This window comes from Crocuta crocuta, unplaced genomic scaffold, assembly GCF_008692635.1.
Source record: "Crocuta crocuta isolate KB4526 unplaced genomic scaffold, BGI_CrCroc_1.0 scaffold219, whole genome shotgun sequence".
NCBI classification, from domain to species: Eukaryota; Metazoa; Chordata; class Mammalia; order Carnivora; family Hyaenidae; genus Crocuta; species Crocuta crocuta.
This window is the reverse complement of record NW_027551572.1, coordinates 4,347,338-4,369,429: the sequence shown is the minus strand read 5'-3', so window position 1 is coordinate 4,369,429 and position 22,092 is coordinate 4,347,338. Positions and strand designations below refer to the sequence as shown.

The 22,092-nt window shown below is 35.2% G+C and overlaps 1 protein-coding gene across 1 annotated transcript in view; it reads right to left on the bottom strand.

Annotated features, from left to right (window-relative positions):
- Positions 1 to 1,707: 1,707 nt before the first annotated feature.
- UBR3 (ubiquitin protein ligase E3 component n-recognin 3) overlaps positions 1,708 to 22,092 on the bottom strand; it is a 229,040-nt gene continuing 208,655 nt past the window's right edge. The window contains exons 35-40 of the mRNA XM_077751180.1: positions 21,707 to 21,814; positions 21,462 to 21,587; positions 8,287 to 8,466; positions 5,333 to 5,542; positions 4,407 to 4,546; positions 1,708 to 4,106 (exon numbers count right to left, since the gene is read on the bottom strand). Coding sequence (XP_077607306.1) covers positions 3,989 to 4,106; positions 4,407 to 4,546; positions 5,333 to 5,542; positions 8,287 to 8,466; positions 21,462 to 21,587; positions 21,707 to 21,814 — 882 coding nt within the window. The 3' untranslated portion in view covers positions 1,708 to 3,988. The remainder of the gene's footprint in view (positions 4,107 to 4,406; positions 4,547 to 5,332; positions 5,543 to 8,286; positions 8,467 to 21,461; positions 21,588 to 21,706; positions 21,815 to 22,092) is intronic.

The window sequence follows — 22,092 nt, the reverse complement described above, 5'->3', positions numbered from 1 at the left end:
TTGATACTGTCCACTTCTGTCTCTACTAAAGCTCACCTAGCTGAGCCAACCATCTGTGTCTTGGCTCTTTGAATGGGTATCTAACAGGTCTTCCCACTCTGGATCTCTCTCCACAGTGCAGCCAGATTGATTTTTCTAAGACACAAATCTGATTGTCACTTTACTGTCTGAAACCCAAAAATGGCTTCCCATGCTTTCCGAACAAAGTCTAAAAATCCTTAGAAGGCTTATAAAAACACCTTGTAATTTAGATTTTACTTATCTCCAAAAGTACCCATGTTTGAGTCAGAACAAGGTCTGTAACTACAAGTTCTCTTTCAACCTTGGGTCACTGCCAATGGCATTCACTTCAGTTGACTGCAACACTACTCCCCACACCTCCACTTTCACCCAGGTACCTTCTACACATTATTTGGGAATCATCACAGACATCTGTGTCCCCTGAAAGCCTCCTCATACTCCCAGGTCTGGTTTAGAGGTCCCTTCATTAGTACCTTACACTCCACTTGCCTCCCTGCCTGCCAACACACACAGCATTTGTAGCTAGACTTTCTTTCCTTTCCCTTTGTCCTGTTTCCTTCCCCTCAACCTGAAGCCTTTATCTGTGCTCTTGACCCTACTTCTCTAGCTTGCTTTTGGGCTCTGCCACATCAAGTCTGGCACTGCCACATCTTACATGGTAACTCTATATAAGGTCCCATTATGCCTTTTCATTGTGCTGCCTCAGGTGAATCTCATTCACTCCACTGCTACTTGACTATGGCACATTAGGATGGTAGATAACAGCTCTTCTGTAGTTGATGCACCTCATTATCAAGAGAGCCTGAAGTGTCACAAGTTAAGAAGTGATCACGTCACCATCCTTCTGCCCACTCCAGCTCATCCAGACGGATCGTGTGCTATAAATGGGACAGGGACAGTCACAAGTCTTCTGCTCTCCCACCAACTATCACGTGTCATACATAACCCCCCAGTAAATGTATCTTGTCTTGGTGATTTGATTCTAGAGCTTAAAACCCTGTTGTGGTTTGTTTTTGTTGTTGTTCAACATGACCTTAAAGATAAGCCAACGTCAGGAACATGAGAGTCAGCCATTACAATTCTGGAGATGGTACAGACTCGGGTTATATACCCTCTCATGCTGCTGTAACCTCCAAACCTTCAAGTGCTTTCAATCAGCATCTTTTCTAACTCACAGAAATCAATACATATCCAAATACATAAAACAGAAAAAAAGATTTGTGAATACAAATGGATTCCTAGTTGATAACTGCCTGGTAAGCCACAGGGTGAGAGGGGTAGCAGTGAACATTGTCAATTCCAACACAGCCACAGAACACTCAAAATAAACGTTATCATAAAGCACTTTAGATTTCTGAAGTGTAGCTGGAATTTTCAGAAAGCAGCAAGGACCACAGAGCGTTCCTCAGATATGCATATCCATTTCCTTCTCCCCCACTTCCAAAAACACACACACTTAGCAAAAGCTTTGCATTAGTTTTAAGACAAGGACAGAAGAAACAGGAACTACATATGTAAACAAAAGGTATAAGGGAAAGCAAACCCTTTATATTTAACTCTACCTTAAAGCAACTATTAGTTTTGTTATGCTTTGATCTTTTCCACTAGGCTCACTTACATATATTACTGTCAATACCTTTGGAAAAAAAAAAGAAAAACATGTAAGAATTAAACATTTTAAGGACCTTTCACAAACCAAATGACAGGTTTTTATTAACATATCTTACAATGTTGATTATTCCTAGTTTTGTAATCTCTGCTTAATTATAAAGATTGATTTAGCCTCTACAGTAATGTACTGTATTTAAATGATCATTCATACAAGATATCTCACCAGTACATTTTTTTGAATAATATACACACATCACTCTAGCTTGGACCTGTTATTTTTAAAAGTGGGTTTATAAATGGGACTTATAAAAGTTATGGGGGAAAAAATTAAAGTTCTAGTTTAGCAGCATGCATGTATGTAATTCAAGTACAATTTTCAACCAAGTGCTTTTTAAAAATTTACTGGTGACTAATTCACCAATATCAAAATAAACACTATCAAATACCCAAATTTTAATGTTAAGGCTAATATTTTCACTTCACATCCATATGCACAACCATAAAACATTCCATTTTAAATATGTAGTAATCAAAGTCTGAATACATTATACCATGTATATATAGCATCAGAGTTTCAAACTGTAGAATTATTCAAGTTCATGAATCCTGTAACAGTATTTACTAGAGATTTAAATTAGCATTTTGCTCTTCAACCACACTTACAAATGGTCTGGTATTCATAATGACCGATGCAAAAAGTATGACAGGCTGAACTTATGATACATATTTAAAAAAGTAGCAATGTGTTGGAAAGGACAACTATTTAGTTAAACAGAATCAGTCTCATCTTTCAGAAAGTTATCTTAATATTTTGGAAATGTATATAAAAATAGCAAGCTATTTCCATGTATTTTATTGTAGAGCTATAGGTCATTTTTCACGTTTTGAACACATTTCAATATGTACTGTTCTGCTCTATTTTAATGTAATGCCATCATTTAATGTCCATTTTCACATTCTGTAATGTCATGTCATTCGATAATTTTTAGAACATAGATCTGACTTTATTTTTGTATTTCACCATTAGATGTTTTTTAGTTTATTTTTACATGTAAAAATGTAATTTTATATAACAAGCCATGGAAGTCCAAAGTACCAGGAATTGCTTGATAGCACTATATATTAAATAATCATCAAATTACTAAATCATTTGGAAGAAAAATCTTGTTAGCAATATATAACATGCTTTTCTGTAATCTTCCTTCTCTATTTATAGAGTGAGTTTTAGCTCAATCATTCCCATTCTTACTGATTAAAAAACCCCAACAAACATAAATTGCTTTTTGCAGCAGTCCTAAGAAGAATGCAGATGCAGGGCTCATTCACGAGGGTCATCACCACTGAGCCCTCTTTTTCCTTTTGGGAAACCAAGCAGAAATAGCAGTGATTACACTGCACAAATACAATATAGATGAACCTCTTGAGCTGATACGGAAGTTCCAAACCTAAGCTTCGTTTGTGGGTAAGTCTGAGCATTTCCAATTCAATCATTTAAACAAAAACTTGGTTGGTAACAAAAGGTGGGCATGCATAAAATCAAAATCTGCCATGTGTATGTTCTTGAAACTTCCGATTTTATACCAACATGTATTTGTTAATACCTCAAGTAATGCAACCAATTGAAATGGCAAATTTTGATTTTTAATGGCTCCCTCCCCCAACCACACATATGTCCCCCAAAATGTACTGTATTATATTAACAGCAGCTATCTACTTATTTTACAACTATTTCAATTATTTACCTGGGGAGAATATTTATGAAATTCCTGAGAATGAATTAAGTTTTCAGCAAAGCCTTAAACTTTTAACAGATTCCTCACAATAAGAAAAAATTTTAAAGTCCTACTATTAGACCAACTTTTACTATACAGTATTTCACATAAATCATGTTTTACATTTTTTTTCTAATTACATACAGCAAAAACCTCAAATCAACACAAGAATGGCAGAGGGAAAAGATGCATTGTGTTTAGCAGATGCAAATTAAAACACACAGATATAAAGAAGCAGTAAAACTTTAAATAAATCACACCCACCCTAAGTATCAATGAATAGCTGATATGCATTGCTGGGAGAATCGTTTTTAAATGATTTTGTCAACAAGTTGTGCTTATTATTAATTGTGGACTTAAAAAAAAAGGACCACTAAAGAATGATTTAACTTGTTATGTTCTCCAGATACTTTAAAAAAAATTTATTACACCATTAATGTCATTACCAAGCACCTAATTTTGGAAAGGCTTCATAATATATGTTTCCTTTTTCTCCCTCAGCAAAAGCGTTAATCCCCCAAATTAAGGTAAAGCTTAGATAAATTCTTAATGAAAATAATATAATGCAATGCTGAGGTGGTGAATCACAGCCCATTGTAATGTGGACCCCATCTTTTATTGATGTGATCAAAAGTATGAGAAATCCACTGCTGCTCAAGAACTTTGTATCTTTCTTTACAAATGTAGAGAGGCTTGCCTCGCCTAGAATAAAAAGGAAAAGAAAAAGGTATTAAAAGTAATACAATACAGTGAAGATTTCACACACATTATCAAAAAATATAGTCTTTATGGTAAAAATCTCAGATAGTAATCTGGCTTATTTCCTATTTCCTTAGCATATGGATGTGGAAAGTATCTCAAAAACTAGAAACAGCTCTAAAGTAATGACTGTCAGAATTTCTTAATATAAGAACAATTGTTATGATTACAAAGAACAATGGTACACTGTTCTTAGTGATCAAAGCTCAATAAAACATTTAAATATATCCATGCACATCTAACCTAAGATCACGATCTTCTTCTCCGTGAGCATCCAAATATACAGAACCCCAGAGGCAGAAGCGGTGGCCTCGAATGATGATAATCACCGATGCGTTGATTAAAAGGAAAATCCCTGTTCCAGCACCACAGTTCTGAGAATGCTAAAAAATTAACAATTTATCAATGATCTTCATAATCCGATGGACCTTATAAGAAAACCAAGAATGCCTTATCTTTTTTAGAATGCCTTAATCTTATAAATAATACCAAATATTTCTTAAATTTTTTAAAGAAGTTCATTGATCCGTTTTGAGACAGAGAGAGTGCGAGAGCACGCATGCACACACAGGGAAGGGGCAGGGACAGGGGGGGAGGGAGAATCCCAAGCAGGTTCTGCACTGTCAGCACAGGCGCCTGAGGCAGGGCTTGATCTCACAAATGGTGAGATCATGACCTGAACTGAAGTCAGACACGTAACCTACCAAGCCACCAGGCAACCCTTCTTAAAGTTTTAATAAGATTTCATCTAAGTTAAACTTACACTTTCATTCTTAAAACCTGATTAGTAATACAATGGGAGGAATCTGGGTAAGGATTATATAGGAAAGCAACTAAGAGCCAACTTAAATCTAATTCTGAGGCTGGCATCCACAACAGCTGTTTCATTGTCCAGCATTTAAAAGCATGCGCCATTAAAGGGCCACTGGAGTAGGGAGAGGAACTGGAATTCTACGTAAGAAAAGTATTACTTAAATGAAGCCTCAGGTGCTTGAGGTTTTTTTTTAACCTTTCTACCAGATTAAAAAGAAGAAACAAAAATGAAATCCTTGCATATTGTGTATTTAGTTCAAAGAGTAAATATGAAAAGGTGGTTTCACCACATTTACCACATTTCCATGTGAAAGATTTTAGTTTTCATAAATTTTATGTTAGTTATTATTACTTACCAACACACATTCACAGTAACTCTGCTGCTTGCAGCACAGTCCTTTCAGGCACACAAAAGTACCACAAACGAGGCAAACAGCAGGATCTTTGGGAACCTTGGTGCAGACACTACAGGTTTTTCGGTGGTAGTACTGAAATATGGTGTTGTAATTCTCAGGCAACTGGAGTAGGTGCGGTAATTTCCATCTTGACTCCTGAATAAGCAAGGCCTAAAATATTATCCGAAAATATTCATTAGTCCTATGTATTTAAGTCACTAACAAAAAACATATTTTTTCAAAATACTGTACTTATTTTTTAAAGGCTTGTTTTCTTTTGTTTTTACTTAAATTCTGATTATTTTTTCAAGTTTTTGTTTAAATTCTAATTAGTTAACAGGGTAATACTTTCAAGTTTTTACTTAAATTCTAATTAGTTAACATATAGGGTAATATTGGTCTCGGGAGTAGAATTTAGTGACTCATCACTCACATATAACACATGTGCTCATCACGAGTGCCATCCTTCATGCCCATCACCCATTTAGCCCCTCCCCCATCCACGATGCTTTTTTTCCTAAAAAAGCATCTGTCTGTAAGCATGTGGTTTATTTTCTTTATTAAAACTCTTCTCATTTTCACTTTACAAATGACTAAAACAGTACTTCAACAATTACCCATCTCTACTTTCATGTAGTTTCCAATTATAACATGATGTCACTTTTTAGATTAAGCACATTGAAACTTGTTATTACAAGAAAAATATCCAACATAACTTAGAATGCATGGAAAATGTATCTAGATGTATTTGTTTTTAAATATGCTTAATGGAACATTTTAAACAGTTAAACAGTTTTAAAAACGAAGTTTTGATTTTCCTCAGATAAACAAAAAATTTATTGGATTTTTTAAAGGTAAGGTCATAGTTATAACTCATTATTTCTACATCAATACTGTATAATCTAGAATCTCCTTCTTAGAAGATGTAACCTCTACTCACACCACAAGCTGTTAAGGCCTTTTGTATCCATAAGTGCTGAGGCTACAACTGTTCTCAAAAATTTTCTGCTCTAAGTATCAAAAAAACTGCCAAATTAAATTTCCCTATAGAGTATAGTTTATTATTTGTAGTTGTACAAAAATTCTGGTAATAGCACTAATATTTTTTCTAGATGCCTCTCCATTAACATTTAAAATAGATAAAATGTAGTATGAATCTATTTTCTCAAGAAACTGTACAGAAGGCAGGCAACTGATATGGTGATCATTCACATTACCTACAGCCATAGTCCATCTAAATCAATGCGGTACTTAAGCAGCCAGCTTGGCACTTACCAATAAGTTCATGGGTAAAGTGGCCATGGAGGCAAGAATAAGGACAACATATGGGCTTACAATATGCTATGTGCCTGTGTTCAGTGCCCAAACCTAGACTGCAAAGATTGCATATTCTGTAATGGGCTGATTATACTTTTCCATCAGTGGAAGGAATAGCAATTTGTCCTCACTGAACTTGGTACTTATCTAGATCAAGTTGTAAATTACCCAGGAGCTCACACCACATGGTCTTAAAGAATTCTCTTCATAAAGAGAGATGTAAGGCAATAGGTAGATGTCTATGGAATTAAATAATCCTAACATATATTCAAACATGTGAAAAAATTGCCAATCTTTAAACCATGAACTTACTTTGCTGATAAAGTTTTAGATGGTATCAGCTAGAAGAAAATAACTATCAAAATAACTATCAAATGAGGTATCTGCTCCTACAGAATGAGGTATACAGTCTAAACCAGTAACTGGTACATATGGGTGATTTTCTCAAAGATGAAATGCACCAATTTGGAAACTAGGGAGCGCAAAGTGGTTTTGGCATCTCTCATGATTACACCTAAGAATTCAGTTTTTTATTTCTGTTTCTCTGCTATTCTGAATTCTTCTCTGATTTTTAGGATCATCTTAAGGAAGCTGTATACTATCCTCCATCAGAGGATATAATAATAGTTCTATTGAATTAGAAACTAAATTCATCTGGCCATTTTAGGTTCCCCACATCACTAGGAGAAGAAAGGAATGGCTTACAGCATTGTCTGGAGGCACTGACCTTATCAGGAGGAACTGAAATATTGCTATACAATTAGCAGAAGTATGTTTCAAACTTAGAGATCTTCCACCCCCACTGCCTGCCATGTCCCAAAACTGTCTGTTGCAATCAAACTGTCTGCCTACAACCAAAGAATTTTAGCTGATACAAAAAATTAGAAGCAGTGATTCAGACTATATTTCAAGGGTAATTTTGTTAGACTATTCAGCTCTAATCACTGTTTATCTTGTTCAAATTTAAAATTCCAGGTAAAGAAAATCTGGTTGATCTGGGTCAGAGTGAGGATTAGAGATAGAACAGAATGGAACAGGGAAAAGCACAGGGATGCAGGTCAGTTATGAGTTCTAGCTATAGAAGAAAATCTGAGCACCAAACCATGGCATTCAGAGCCACCTCCCACTACCCCTCCTCTATCTTTCCAATTAACTCATCTCCAACACAAATTTTTTTTTACCAGCCAAGCTGGCAGCAGAGGCAAATTGTAAAGTTAAAACATAGCCTTTTAAGTCTGCTAGTCCAGACCTTTGATTTTTATGTGACATTCTCTTTCCAATAAGCTTACAAGTTCCTTGTCTATCTTAAAATTCCTTTGTATCTTCTAAGTCTAGTACTATGATAATTTAAGGCATTCAATAAAAAACTTGATGACCTAAAACAAACTAAAAGTGACATATTAATAACCTAGCTTTGTTAACTGAAATATTTCTGTTTTTACACTCATAAACATTAAATAAGTAAAACCATATTTCAATATTAGTTTAATAAATGCTGCCAAAAACAGATGACCTGAAATTTTTAATTATTCATTATTCTCTTACCTATTAGCATATAACCACTCTGACAAGTGGGTAGTACTACTGTTTTTACATACCTTTCCTTGTTCTGCATGTCTTTCAGTAAATGAGTTGATCTCAAAACACCACTGAGATATAATATCAAATGCTGGAACTGGCCAATCCAGACAGGAGGCACTGACGAATGGATGTTCTGTTTGGTAAAATGTTGGTAGAAGTCCCAGGCAGCTGGAAAGAACTGAAAATTCTTCTTCTTCCTTTTAGACATGAAATAGAAAATTCTCAAGACATTTCATCAAGAACATTTCTCCTTAAAGATATTTTAAGTGTTATCCTCATCAACTCCTTTGGACAGTAAGAAAATTTTCTTAACTATTCAACTAAAGAAATCTGAGTAAGAGGAGCAAAGAAGAGAGAATAGGTTTCTAGCTTTTATATTCAAATATCCCTAGTATTTCTCTTTGAAATTCAAATCTTAAACTACCATACCATCTGTGTCTTCTATATATTTATTTTTAAATAGCATTGTCACATTTCTGATGAATAGTCTATAGAATCTAGCTACTCTATGACAGCAAATGTTTTTGGGACAAAGGGAAAGTGGCTTTTGGTTAAAAACACATAAGCTGTCAGTGTAGATGAAGAACAAATAGTAAAAACATGGAATTCACAAGAGACAGTGCAAAATAATTTGCCTGGACCCTGAATGAGTGTCAAATAAGGTCAGTTCTTCTTATTTATTCTTTTATTTATTAAAACCATTTTTTAAATGTTTGTGTATCTTTGAGAGACAGAGCATGAGTGCATGAGAGGCAGAGAGAGAGGGAGACGCAGAATCTGAGCTGCCAGCAGAGGCTGATGCAAGGCTCGAACTCACAAGCCAGGAGATCAGGACCTGAGCTGAAGTTGGATGCTCAATTAAATGAGCCCCACCCAGGCAGGACAAAGAGGTCAGTTTTTAAAAGAGGGTGAAGTTTTTAAAAAGTTGAGAGATCTAAGTGCCAGCTTATCTGAAGCTCTACTCTGTAAATAAGAGAACCAAAGAAATCAGTGAGCCAAGGACACATATCCTGACTCTTAAAGGAATTTGTTAGTTTTATAAACACTAAAATATACCCTCCAATCTTTCTCTATTTAACTAAAAGACCATTTAGAAGGCTCATATGTTTACTTTCTCCTGTCCACTGGATCAGTTCTTATCATCCTTCAAATTCCAGCTCACCAGGGAATCCTTCCCTGACCAAACTTAATGACACCTTAGGTTACACACCTCCATTCAGATGAAGTTGATACTTCCATACCTTGTAAGCACTTCTCGCGTTTGTTATTTTCTATTAATTAATTTAAAAATAAATTAGCATTTCCTGTAAGGCTGTGGGAGTAGTCCCTGGGGATAGGGGCTCTGTACTCCCAGTGCTTGGCACATAGTAGACATTCAAGAGACATCTGTTTGTAAAACTGAAGTAATTATGTAGATTAAGTATAAAATCCTAAAATGTGCAACAAATAAAAATAAAGACACAAAAAACAAAATGATATGCAGGCTGAAAAAGATGTTACTGTTTAAAATCTCCAGAAATGAGGCTACAAATCCCCCATTCATATAGCTACATAAAGAAGGCATCTTAAAAAACAACTTATTGAGGCGAAGTTTATATACCATAAAATTCACCCACTTTATCTGTATTTTGATGAATTCTGGCAAGTGTAGCCAGGTAACCACTACTACAATAAAACTGTAGAACAATCCCATTCCCTCCAAGTTTCCTCTTGCCTGCATGCCTTCAATTCCAGCCCTTACTCCTGGACTCCTGGCCCCAAGAAACCACTAATCCTGTTTTCTGTCATTACAGTTTTGGCTTTTTAAAATTTTCATATAAATAGACTCAAACAGTGTGTATGTATATATGTATGTGTGTACGTGTGTGTGTGTGTGTAGAGATAGATAAAATCTTTGTCTCACCTCTTTCACTTAGCAAAATATTTTGAGATTCATTCATGTTATTCTATCAGCAGCCCATTTCTTTTTACTGCTGAGTAGTATTCCACTGTATGAATATACCACATTCTGTTGATGTATTCACTAGCTGATGAATTCTGGGTTGTTTCCAGTTTTTTACTACACAAATCAAGCTGTTATAAACATTTATGTAGAAGTCTTTATATGAATGTATGTTCTCATTTCTTTTTTAAAAAAATTTTAATGTTTTTATTTATTTCTGAGAGAGACAGAGAACGTGAGCAGGAGAGGGTCAGAGAGAGAGGGAGATACAGAATCTGAGGCAGGCTCCAGGCTCTAAGCTAGTTGTCAGCACAGAGCCCGACGCAGGACTCGAACTCACAAACTGTGAGATCATGACCTGAGCTGAAGCCGGACACTTAACCGACTGAGCCACCCAGGCGCCCTTGTATGTTCTCATTTCTTTTGGTAGATACTCAGGATAGTAGCAGAATTGTTTGGGTGTCCAAACATAGTGAATCCATACTCAGCTTTTTAAAGAAACTGCCAAAAAATTTCTTCAAATTTGACTATAACATTTTGCATTCCCATCAGCAATGAGTGAGAGTTCCAGGTACTCCATATCCTTACCAATACCTGTAACATTAATTTGTACTCTTCTCATCAGCAATGACGGTGAACACTTTTTTATTTACTTGCAGGTCTTTTATATATATTAAATTTTTTTAGTGTTTACTTACTTTTGAGAGAGGGAGAGGGAAGGAGGGAGGGAGGGTGGGAGAGAGGGAGGGAAGAAGGAGCAGAGAGGGAGACAAAGAACTTGAAGTGGGTTCCAGGCTTCCTGCTGTCAGCACAGAGCCTGAGGCAGAGCCTGAATTCAGGAACTGTGAGATCATGACCTGAACCAATGACAGATACTAAACCAACTGAACCACCAAGGCACCTCTATTTCATATATATTGTTCCTAAGAGAAGTGCCTATTCAAATTTTATGCCCACTTTGTGGTTTTTGTTGTCTTAATTATTGGCTTATAAGAGTTCTTAATATATTCTGGATACAAGTCCTTTCTCCATATATATTTTTTAATTGAGATGTAATTTGTATTCCATAAAATTCACCCTTTTAACATGCACAGTTTAGTATATTCACAAAAGTATAGCACCATCACAAACTAATTCCATAATATTTTTATCACCCTATTATAAATCGAATTATTTTTTAAATTTCATTTTCAGATTGCTCACTGTCAGTGAGCAAAGATAGTTTTTTTGTTTTTGTTTTTGTTTTTGGTACATAGATCATGTATCCTACAACCTTGCTGAACTCATTGATTTGCTTTAATAGTTTTTTGGAGAATCCTTACAATTTTCCACATGCAAGATTATCTAACTTGCAAACAGACATTATTTTACCTCTTCCTTTCTCATCTAAATGCCTTTTATTTCTTTTTCTTGTCTAACTGATCTTTCCAGAACATCTAATTCAACTCTAGAAAGAGTGAAGAGGGCAACCATCCTTTCTTGTTCCTGATCTTTGGGAGAAAGTTTCCTATCTTTCATTATTAATTATGATGTTAGCTATGTATTTTTCACACATGCCTTTTATCAGGCTGAGAAAATTGCTTTATGTTCCTTGTTTTTCTAGTGTTTTTACCATGAGCAGGTATTGAATTTTGTCAGAAAATTTTTTTGACTACTGAGATGATAATATGGTTTTTAAAAATTGACCTTATTGATATAGTGAATTAAAGTAAGTGATTTTTGTTGTTGAACCAACTATGCATTCCTAGGATAAGTCCCTTTGGCCACCATGTATTATCCTTTTCTACTGCTAATATTTTGTTAAGGTTTTTGCTTTTATGTTCATGAAAGATGTGGGTTTGTAGTTTTCTCATGATGCCTGGTTTGGGTGTCATGGTAAAAGTGGCCCAATGAAATGAATTTGGACTGTTCCTTCATCCTCTGTTTTCTGAAAGAGCTTATATGTATAGATAGAATTTCTACCTTAAATGCTTCATAGGATTCACTATGATGTTATCTTTGTTGGTATAAAGTTGTTGACTTCTATTTTTTGAAAGGGTAAGAATTATAGAAGTTTAATAGCTAAGTCAACTTTCTTATTTGATACAGGTCTAATTAAGATTTTCTATTTCTTCTTGAGTCAGTTTTAGTAATTTTTATTTTTTAAGGAATTTGTCCATTTTATCTACATTACCAAATTGATTGGCAAGTGTATTCATAATATTCTCTTACAGTTCTGCAGGGATGTTTCCTCCTTCATTCCTGATATTGGTAATTTGTACCTTCTTTTTTTTTTCTTATCAATCTGGTGAGGAGCCTGGTTTCTGGTTAAAATTCTACATGTGATTTTTCAGACCTAACTAGAGGCAATTTATAAAGGTTTTACTTCACAGGCTTCATGGGTGAAAACTGCCCTCCCTACATCAGACCCAGTACACAGCCAAAATGCACTGCAGTCTCTAAAGGAATTTGTAGTCAAGGTTTCAGCCCCCACCCCCATCTCATCACACTCTCACAGATTTACATTCCCAGCCCTGGTACCTTTATTTCTAGGCTTCTTTATCTGAGGCCTTGGGAAGGGGGCTCTTCTACTCTTATCCCTGTCCCCTCAACTCCTTCTCTATCTCAGAGTCCATAAAACTGCCAGAGCCTTGTGTTTGGGGCTCCCTCAACAGATCCCCGTATCTGCGCTGATCCACTTGATCTTCCACTAGTGTACCACTTCATTCCATAAGGGTAAATGGAAGAGAGGAACTGGCACTTTCTCTGGTCTTAGCCTCTTGCTTCACAGTCTGTGACTGAAGACCTAATTCTCTCACTTTTGGCTTCTGCTTCTTGCTTTAATCAGCTACTCCGACACCTAGCAGCTCAGTTCTCTCTTTCCTAGCTCAGCTGAGCTCCTAACATTTAGGCTTATCCATTTTACTGATCTTTGCAAAAAAACAGACTTTGGACTCACTGATATTTCTCTACTGTTTCTCCATTACTACGTCACTGATTTCTGCTCTAATTTTTGTAATTTCCTTTCTTTTAATTGCTCAGGGTCTAATTTGCCCTATTTCTAGCTTCATAAAGTAGAAATTTAGACAAATGACTTGAGAACTTTCTTCTCTTTTTAATATTTATTGATTTATTAGTGGGAGGAGGGAGCAGAGACAGGAGAGAGAGGATCTCAAGCAGGCCTGGCGCTATTAGCACAGAGCCCCACGCAGGGCTTGACCTCATGACAGTGAGATCTTGATCCAAGCCAAATTCAAGACTTGAACGTTTAACTGACTGAGCTACCTAGGTGCTGCTAGAACTTTCTTCTTTATAAATACATGCATTTGAAGCTGTATTTCTCCAAGAACTACTTTAGCGGCACCGCACTTTTTTGTTATGCTGTTTTCATTTCACTCAGTTTAAGTATTTTCTAAATTTCCTTGGGATTTCTAATCTATTTAAAAGTATGTTGCTTAATTTCCACACATTTGGGGATTTGCCTATTTTTTGTTGAGTCTTTTTTTTTTTTTTTTAATTTTATTTCTAGGAGAGAGAGAGAGAGAGAGAAAGAGACAGCGTGAGCAGGGGAGGGTCAGAGAGAGAGGGAGATACAGACTCTGAAACAGGCTCCAGGCTCTGAGCTGGCAGTCAGCACAGAGCCCGACGCGGGGCTCGAACCCACAAACTGCGAGATCATGACCTAAGCGAAAGTTGGACGCTTAACCGACTAAGCCACCCAGGCGCCCCTTGTTAATTGAGTTCTAATTTAATTCCTGTGTGGCAGAAAATATGTTGTATGATTTCAATTCTTCTGAATTTATTGACACTTGCATTATGGCTTGGCATATGGTATATTCTGGTGAATATTCCATGTGCACTTATAAAAAATATGCATTCTATTATTGTTTGGTGAAGTATTCTATAGATGTCAATTATACTAAGTTGATTGATGGTATTATTCAGATCTCATTTATACTATTTGATCATCTGTCTACTTATTATTGACTAATAAGAAAGAAGTCTCTAGTTGTAATTGCGGATTTGTCTGTTTCTTCTTTCAATTCTGTCAATTTCTGCATATGTAATTTGGGGTTTTGTTGTTTTGTGCATGCATATTTATAACTATTATATCTTCCTGCTGTATTGAAAGAATACAGTTATTTCTAATGTAAGACACAAAAATAACTTGAGAAAAAGGGAACTACTAATGGTAGAAAAACAGCAACATTTTGTCACAACATTTGTGACAAACATTTCCATCTTTGTGACAGGAAATCCAACAATCAATAAAAATTAACCTAAGAGTTACATAAATGCATTTCTTTCCTCCTGGGGTTCATAGGCTACTTTAGGATAACTTGGCTTGTATTTTATGAAGCAGATAACTGAGTCCAAATGCAAGTCACTAAAATGAAAGAAACCCTAGCAGAGGGAAAAATTATGAAAGAAGAAAAAAATGAAAGAAGTTTCTCATTTGACTTAAACAAAATAGAGTGGCAGATTATTCTAAACAAAGAAATGTCATGAGATACTTTTTTCAAGATCAGACAGCAAATTATCTTTTTAAATTGTTTTCATTTTTTATTATTTTCAAAAGAAGCATTATATAATAAGTAAATTGTAGTAAAAGAAATAAAATGGCTTCTAAATATGGCATATGCTCAACCTTAGGAGAAATGCTAACTAAAACTATACTGAGATATATTTTACCTAGACAAAAGATCTAGAGGCAAAAACCAAATAGTTTGATAACACACTAAGTAGACACAAGTACAGTATAGGGAAAGTCTCATACATTACTGTTAACATAATTGATAAAACTTCAATGAAGGGTAGTTTGGTAATAACCGTCAAAACTACAAATGTGTGTAAGGAATGACACAGAAAACCACTCGTAAGAATTTATCCTACAAATAAAAATTTTAAAAACATGCAAAATAACTTGCATACACTATTATTCATCATTGTATCATTTATAAAGAACAAAGGACTAAAAATAACCCAAATAATGGGGCGCCTGGGTGGCTTAATCGGTTAAGTGTCCGACTTTCGCTTAAGGTCATGATCTCGTGGTTCGTGGGTTCGAGCCCCGTGTTGGGCTCTGTGCTGACTGCCAGCTCGGAGCCTGGAGCCTGTTTCAGCCTGTGACTCCCTCTCTCTCTGACCCTCCCCTGCTCACGCTGTCTCTCTCTCTCCTAGAAATAAATAAAAATATATAAAAAAAAAAACACACAAAAAACAAAAAAAACCCCAAATATTTATTAATGGAAGACTGATTATATACATCCTGATACCTCATATAATGAAATGTTCTGAATCTGTAAAACAAAATGAGGAAGATCTTCATATATTGAATATGAAATTATCTCTGAAGACCCTGAATAGCCAAAGCTCATCTTGAAAAGGAAAAGCAAAGCTGGAGGCATCACAATTCTGGACTTCAAGTTGTACAAAGCAGTAGTTATCAAAACAGTATGATACTGACACAAAAACAGAGAAATCAATGGAACAGAACAGAAATGCAGAAATAAATCCATAACTATATGGCAACAACAATCAAATCTTCAACAAAGTAGGAAAGAATATCTGAAGGGGAAAAGTCTCTTCAACAAATGATGTTGGAAAAACTGGACAGCAACATGCAGAAGAATGAAACTGGATCACTTTCTTACACCATACACAAAAATAAATTCAAAATGGGTGAAAGATCTAAATTTGTGACAGGAAACCATCAAAATCCTACAGAATACAGGCAGCAACCTCTTAGGCATCAGGTGCAGCAACTTCTAACTAGACATGTCTCCAGAGGCAAGGGAAACATAAGCAAACATGGACTACTGGGACTTCATCAAGATAAAAAAGGCTAACGCCCAGAGACGGAAATAATCAACAAAACGAAAAGGTAATCTATGGAATGGGAGAAATATTCACAAACAACATTATCTGATAAAGGGTTAGTATCCAAAATCTATAAAGAATTTATCAAATTCGATAGCCAAAAACAAATAATCCAGTCAAGAAATGGGCAGAAGACATGAATAGACACTTTCCCAATGAAGGCAAACAGAATGGCTAACAGATGCATGAAAGATGCTCAATATCACTCATGATCAGGGAAATACAAATCAAAACCATGATGAGATACCACCTCACTCCTGTCAGAATGGCTAAAACTAACAACATAGGAAATAACAGATGTTGGCGAGGATGCGGAAAAAGGAAAGCCCTCTTACACTGTTGGTGGGAATGCAAACTGATGCAGCCACTCTGGAAAACTTTCCTCAGAAAGTTAAAAACAGAACTACCCTACGACCCAGCAATTACACTACTAGATATTTACCCAAATGGATACAAAAATACAAATTCGAAGGGGCACATGCACCCCCAATGTTGACAGCAGCATTATCAACAATAGCCACATTACAAAAGGAGCTCATGTTCACTGATAGATGAATGGATAAAGAAGATGTGGTATATATGTACAATGAAGTATTACTCAGCCATAAAAAAGAATGAAATCTTTTTTACCACTATTTTCCCCTACTGCATTTAATATAAGCATACTTTGCCTTTGTTTACTTAAAACACTTTTGAGATTTTTCCATATTAATGCATAAAAGACTTTCTATTCTTTTCTGAAGAGTATTCCATTGTATGAATAAACCACAATTTATTTAACCAGATTCCCATTGATGGGTACTAGAGATGTTTTCAATTTTTGCTATTTCTGTATGTCTATTCAGCTATCAATAAATTGATCATCCTATTATTGTACTACAAGAGACATATATAGGTGAAGTATTTACAATTGTACTGAGATTCAGAGTACAATATGCAATATTATAGCAGTTTTTACAGACTGAATACTAGAAGAAAACTGTATGCCTCAAAAAAAAAGTTTTGTGTAGCAAGCAGTGGCACAGTTCAGACAGTAATAGTTTAGATTTGGCATGCAAACAGACTGTGTTCAAATCCTGGCTTCTTTAAATACTAGCTGTGAGTCCTGAGAGGGTCATTCAGCTCTCTGTGCCTGTTTACTTGTCTGCAAAGTGAGGATTATAACAGCCACCTCAGATTGTGGTGAAATTTAAATGAAGTTAAATGCAAAGCAAGTAACAGCACTTAGCATGCAGTTGGTATACAATAAATGCTAGCTATCATTATAATTATTCATGGCAAAGCTATTTTTGACAGAAGAAAGAAAAAAGAATTAAAGGAAATATATTAGAGCACTGAGTTTCAAATGTGGGATGGTGGTGGTAATCATGGTCCCCTAGAAGAGTCTGATAACCATTTTCTTCTAAGAAAAATACATATATACAAACATTTTACAGGCACCGTTATGGAATTCAAAAATTACCTGAAGTCCCTCTGTAAGAATTACAGAGTTAGAGGATAAATGAGAGAGGTTGCATTTAAGTAGGAGAAAATATAGGAGAACCATATAGGTGACTATCATTAGCCTTCTTATGGCGGTAGAAATAGTGTTAGATTAAGACATTTAACCAAATTACGAAGTCTACAGATCACTGTGGAGAGCAGAATGTTGTGTTGGAATACGTACTAGGTGCGATTCTTGATGAATTCTCATGCTTACCAAAATGTTAAAAAAATTTAAAAACATTTTTAATGTTTTATTTATTTCTGAGAGAGGAGAGACAGCATGAGCAGGGAAGGGTCAGAGAGAGAGAGGGAGATACAGAATCTGAAACAGGCTCCAGGCTCTGAGCTGTCAGCACTGAGCCTGACACGGGGTCCGAACCCACAAACCGTGACCTGAGCCGAGGTCGGACGCTTAACCGAGGCACCCAGGTGCCCCCAAAATTTTTTTACATGTATTGTTAAATTCCAGAATCTCCTGGCTATTACAAATAATCGTAGAATTTATTAGCAAGGTAGCTAAATGTAGACAATTAATGTTCAAAAATTCCAACTGGATTTCTACATTTTAGCAACATATTAGAAAATATAATTTTAAATTATCCCATTTATAATAACAGTAATAATAATAAAAACAAACAAAATAAAATGAACAGGAAACTTTAAAAGAATTCTCTTAGGATAGAGTACAAATAAGGATGCTGCTTATTACTTCCACTGTTCAAAATACTAACTAGACATGTATTAAGACAATAATAGAAAAATAAAGATTTGAAGGAAAGCAACATTATCATTAGTTTCAGATGATATGATCACAATTACATAAAATACCTAAAAGAATTAACAGGCAAACTATTAGAATTAATAAGCAAATTCAGCAAGTGACAATTCACAAGAACACACCAAACTCAATAGTATTATTCTATGCCAGCAAGAAGTAATCAGAGTGTCATAGAAGTAACACATCATTTAGATAGAAACTAAAACTGTAAAGCCTCTAGGATTCACTTTATGAAGAATGCTCCAGACTTTAAGATGACAATTTTAGGGGTGCCCAGGTAGCTCAGTAAGTTGAGCATCTGACTTCAGCTCAGGTCATGATCTTGAAGTTCATGAGTTCAAGCCCCATGTCAGGCTTGCTGCTTTCAGCACCGAGCCTGCTTCAGATCCTCTGTCCCCTGCTCTCTCTGCCCCTCCCCAGCTTGTGCTCTCTTGCCTCTCTCTCTCTCAGAAATAAAATAAACATAAAAAAGATAACAATTTAAAAATTTTATGAAAAGTATTAAAGAAGACCTGAATGAATAGACATATAAACTAAGTTCAATGTCTTAAAACTACATATTCAAAGCAATTTTCATCTAACATCTTGTAGGATATTGGAAGAAAATTTACAAATTCATTATAAAAGTATTTATGAGAATATACTGCTAACCAGAAAAATTACTCTAAATGAAAGTCACAGAAATAATGTGAAATCTACAAAAGTTAGATTACACAGATGACAGAAATCTAAACAAAAAGAGGACAAATTTCTATCTAAAGTTGTAATCTAACTTCTCTCACTCGTTGAATATATCCATATCCAACCAACCCCTCAACTTGAATATATACCAAATGCTTTCATTCACTTCCCAGAGACTTGTTCCATACTTCATCCTTCTTTTAACTGAACCAGAAAGGTTCAAGTCTCCAAGATCCAAAACCCATGTAGAGTGTGACTCTTCTCCCTTGACTCCCACATGTTCAACTAGCTGTCACATCCTGACCATCCTATTCCATCTCTGTAATCTTTAATCGCTCCCTATCTTCTTCTATTTCTACTATGCCCTTCCCCAACTAGCTTTTCAGTTCCCAGTCCCTCCATTCTGCACACCCTCAGATCTGTGGAATTTTATCCTGAAATAAAATTTAAATCATGTCACATTTTTGTCCAAAATCATTCAATGGTCCAAATTTCTTTGTGTAAAATTCAAGATCCACTACAACTTCCCCTTAATCTGTTTCTAACCCTAAGTAGCATTGTTCCTTTTCATGCCTCCTAATTGATGCATTTCTTCCCTGTTTTAAGCACATGACTGGTGCTCTACTACAGTCATCACTGTACACCCAACCCCCAGCCAACTTTCAATGACCAGTTCAAGAGTGACTGCTTCCAGATAATTTACAACTTATGGGAGAAAAATACCTTCCAAGAAAAACAAATGATAAAATAAACCATTAGGCAATACGCATACAAAGAACTACAGGTTATGGCCTTTAGATGTGAAGAAAGGGGGCGCCTGGGTGGCTCAGTCAGTTAAGTGACAGACTTTGGCTCAGGTCATGATCTCACAGTTCGTGGGTTCAAGCCCCTCGTCAGGCTCTGTGCTGACAGCTCAGAGCCTGAAGCCTGCTTCAGATTCTGTGTCTCCCTCTCTCTCTGACCCACCCCTGCTCATGCTATCTCTCTCTCTCTCAGAAAAAAATAAAAAACATTTAAAAATTTAAAAAACGTGAAGAAAGAAAAATTAATGAAGAAGCATTTTTAAAAATCAATCTTCTGCATGCTTAAAGATGCTCATACAGTAGTCCCCCCTTATCAGTTTTGCTTTCTGCGGTTAAGTTACCGGTGGTCAACTGTGGTTCAGAAACAGATGACCCATCTTTAATAGTAACTTAACACTCTGTCACAATGCCTACATATCATTCACTTCACTTTATCTCATCATGTTCGCATTTTGTCATCTCACATCATCACAAGAAGGGTGAGTACAGTTAAGGTATTTTAAGAGAGAGACAGCATTCACGTAACTTTTATTATAGTATACGGTTTTAATTATTAGTTATTGTTAATCTTTTACTGTGTCTAATTTATAAAATAAAACTTAATCATAGATGGTTATGTACAGAAAAAAACATAATATATATACATATATATTATATCCGTATATAATATATATGTATATAGAGTACATACATATATACGGACATAATATATATGTATGTAGGGTTCAGCACTACCCCCAGTTGCAGGGATACATTAGGAATCTTAGAACATATTCCCCATGGATAAGGAGGAACTACTGCATGACAGAAGAAAATACTTTTAAGTTGAAATTTAAAAATAAAAAACTATGAAAGAAAATCTAATGAACAGTTTTAATTTATTCAATGCCCTAAATGTTTTAAAGACAAATGTATAGAGTCTATCTTTAATCACTTGATAAAAAACAAAGAATCCAAACTACTTAATGCAATGGTCAATCACTTAAGAGACAAAGAACAATCAAATGCTTAATTCTGATATACTGAAGGCTTCAAAGACCATATATATGATAAATGTCTTCATTCCCATATCAAATTCCCTGAAAACAGATGGTAGATAATGTCAGGATCTGACATTATCTATAATCCTATAAACACAGTTCAGTTTACTTACCTTCTAGCTCCCCATTCTGTCACTGTCTTGCCTACTCACATCAACACAGAGTTTTATGAAATAGACTAAACCAATGATAATTCACATATCCAAATTTTTAATTTAACTGGCTACAAACGGAATATTGTCCTGTCCTAAAGTTATATAAATGCCATCATGTCTTCAGACAACCAGCTTTCTGATTGACATAACTTTTAAAAGGATAGAAAAGCAGATGATGATCAGTGATTAATATATCAATATGGGAAAAATAATGTTAGATATATCAATATGAATACTATAATCCTATTCAAGTATTGGGCATTTTTTATCATTGATCTCTACCAAAATGCTCAAATATCAAATATTAGTAATATCATAAAAATGAGTGGATGCTAGCGAATACAAAAAATAACATTAACAGTAAATGTTCTAAATATTTATTCATTTTGAGTTAGACTAACATAAACTTGCAAGACAGTCCTGCATGTAAATACTATCTCAAATTATACCTGGCAGCTAGGTAAATCTTCCCCAAAAAGGTGGTGCTGAAGAAGGCTGGTGATTCTGAGGAAAGGTAAGCAGAAGTCCTGTAAGTATTTTTCCATGGATTCAGGAGACCAAGCAATAGGGCTAACCTAAAGTCAAAAAAGAGAATCTAAACAATTCATTCCATAATAGGTACAGGTTCAAAATTATATTCATAATGGCAACAAAATCTGAATTTTTAACAAATAATCATACATCTGGAGCATACCATTGCACATTCCTGAGTTCCTTCTTCATGGTATAACTTTCCTTTAGATAGTTCACTTATCACAAAGCTCAGTAACACTTCATAAGATTTTTCTGCATCACATGCATTCTGGAAGAAATGAAAAATTAGTTCCATCAGTCACTGAAAATTACAAAAAAATTACATTGGAAAGAACACTTAATAAGCAGAGGTATAATTATGACTACATGATTTTTCACACACATAGACCTCAATTCCTCAGTCTATGTACAACAGCACACCTCTGGATTCACAAGGAAACTGGGTATGTGACTGAAACTATTCCAATACTTCTTTAAAAGACAGGCGTAAATTACATAATGAATGAGTAAACAAACATATGTAAATCATATATTTTGACTCAGTAA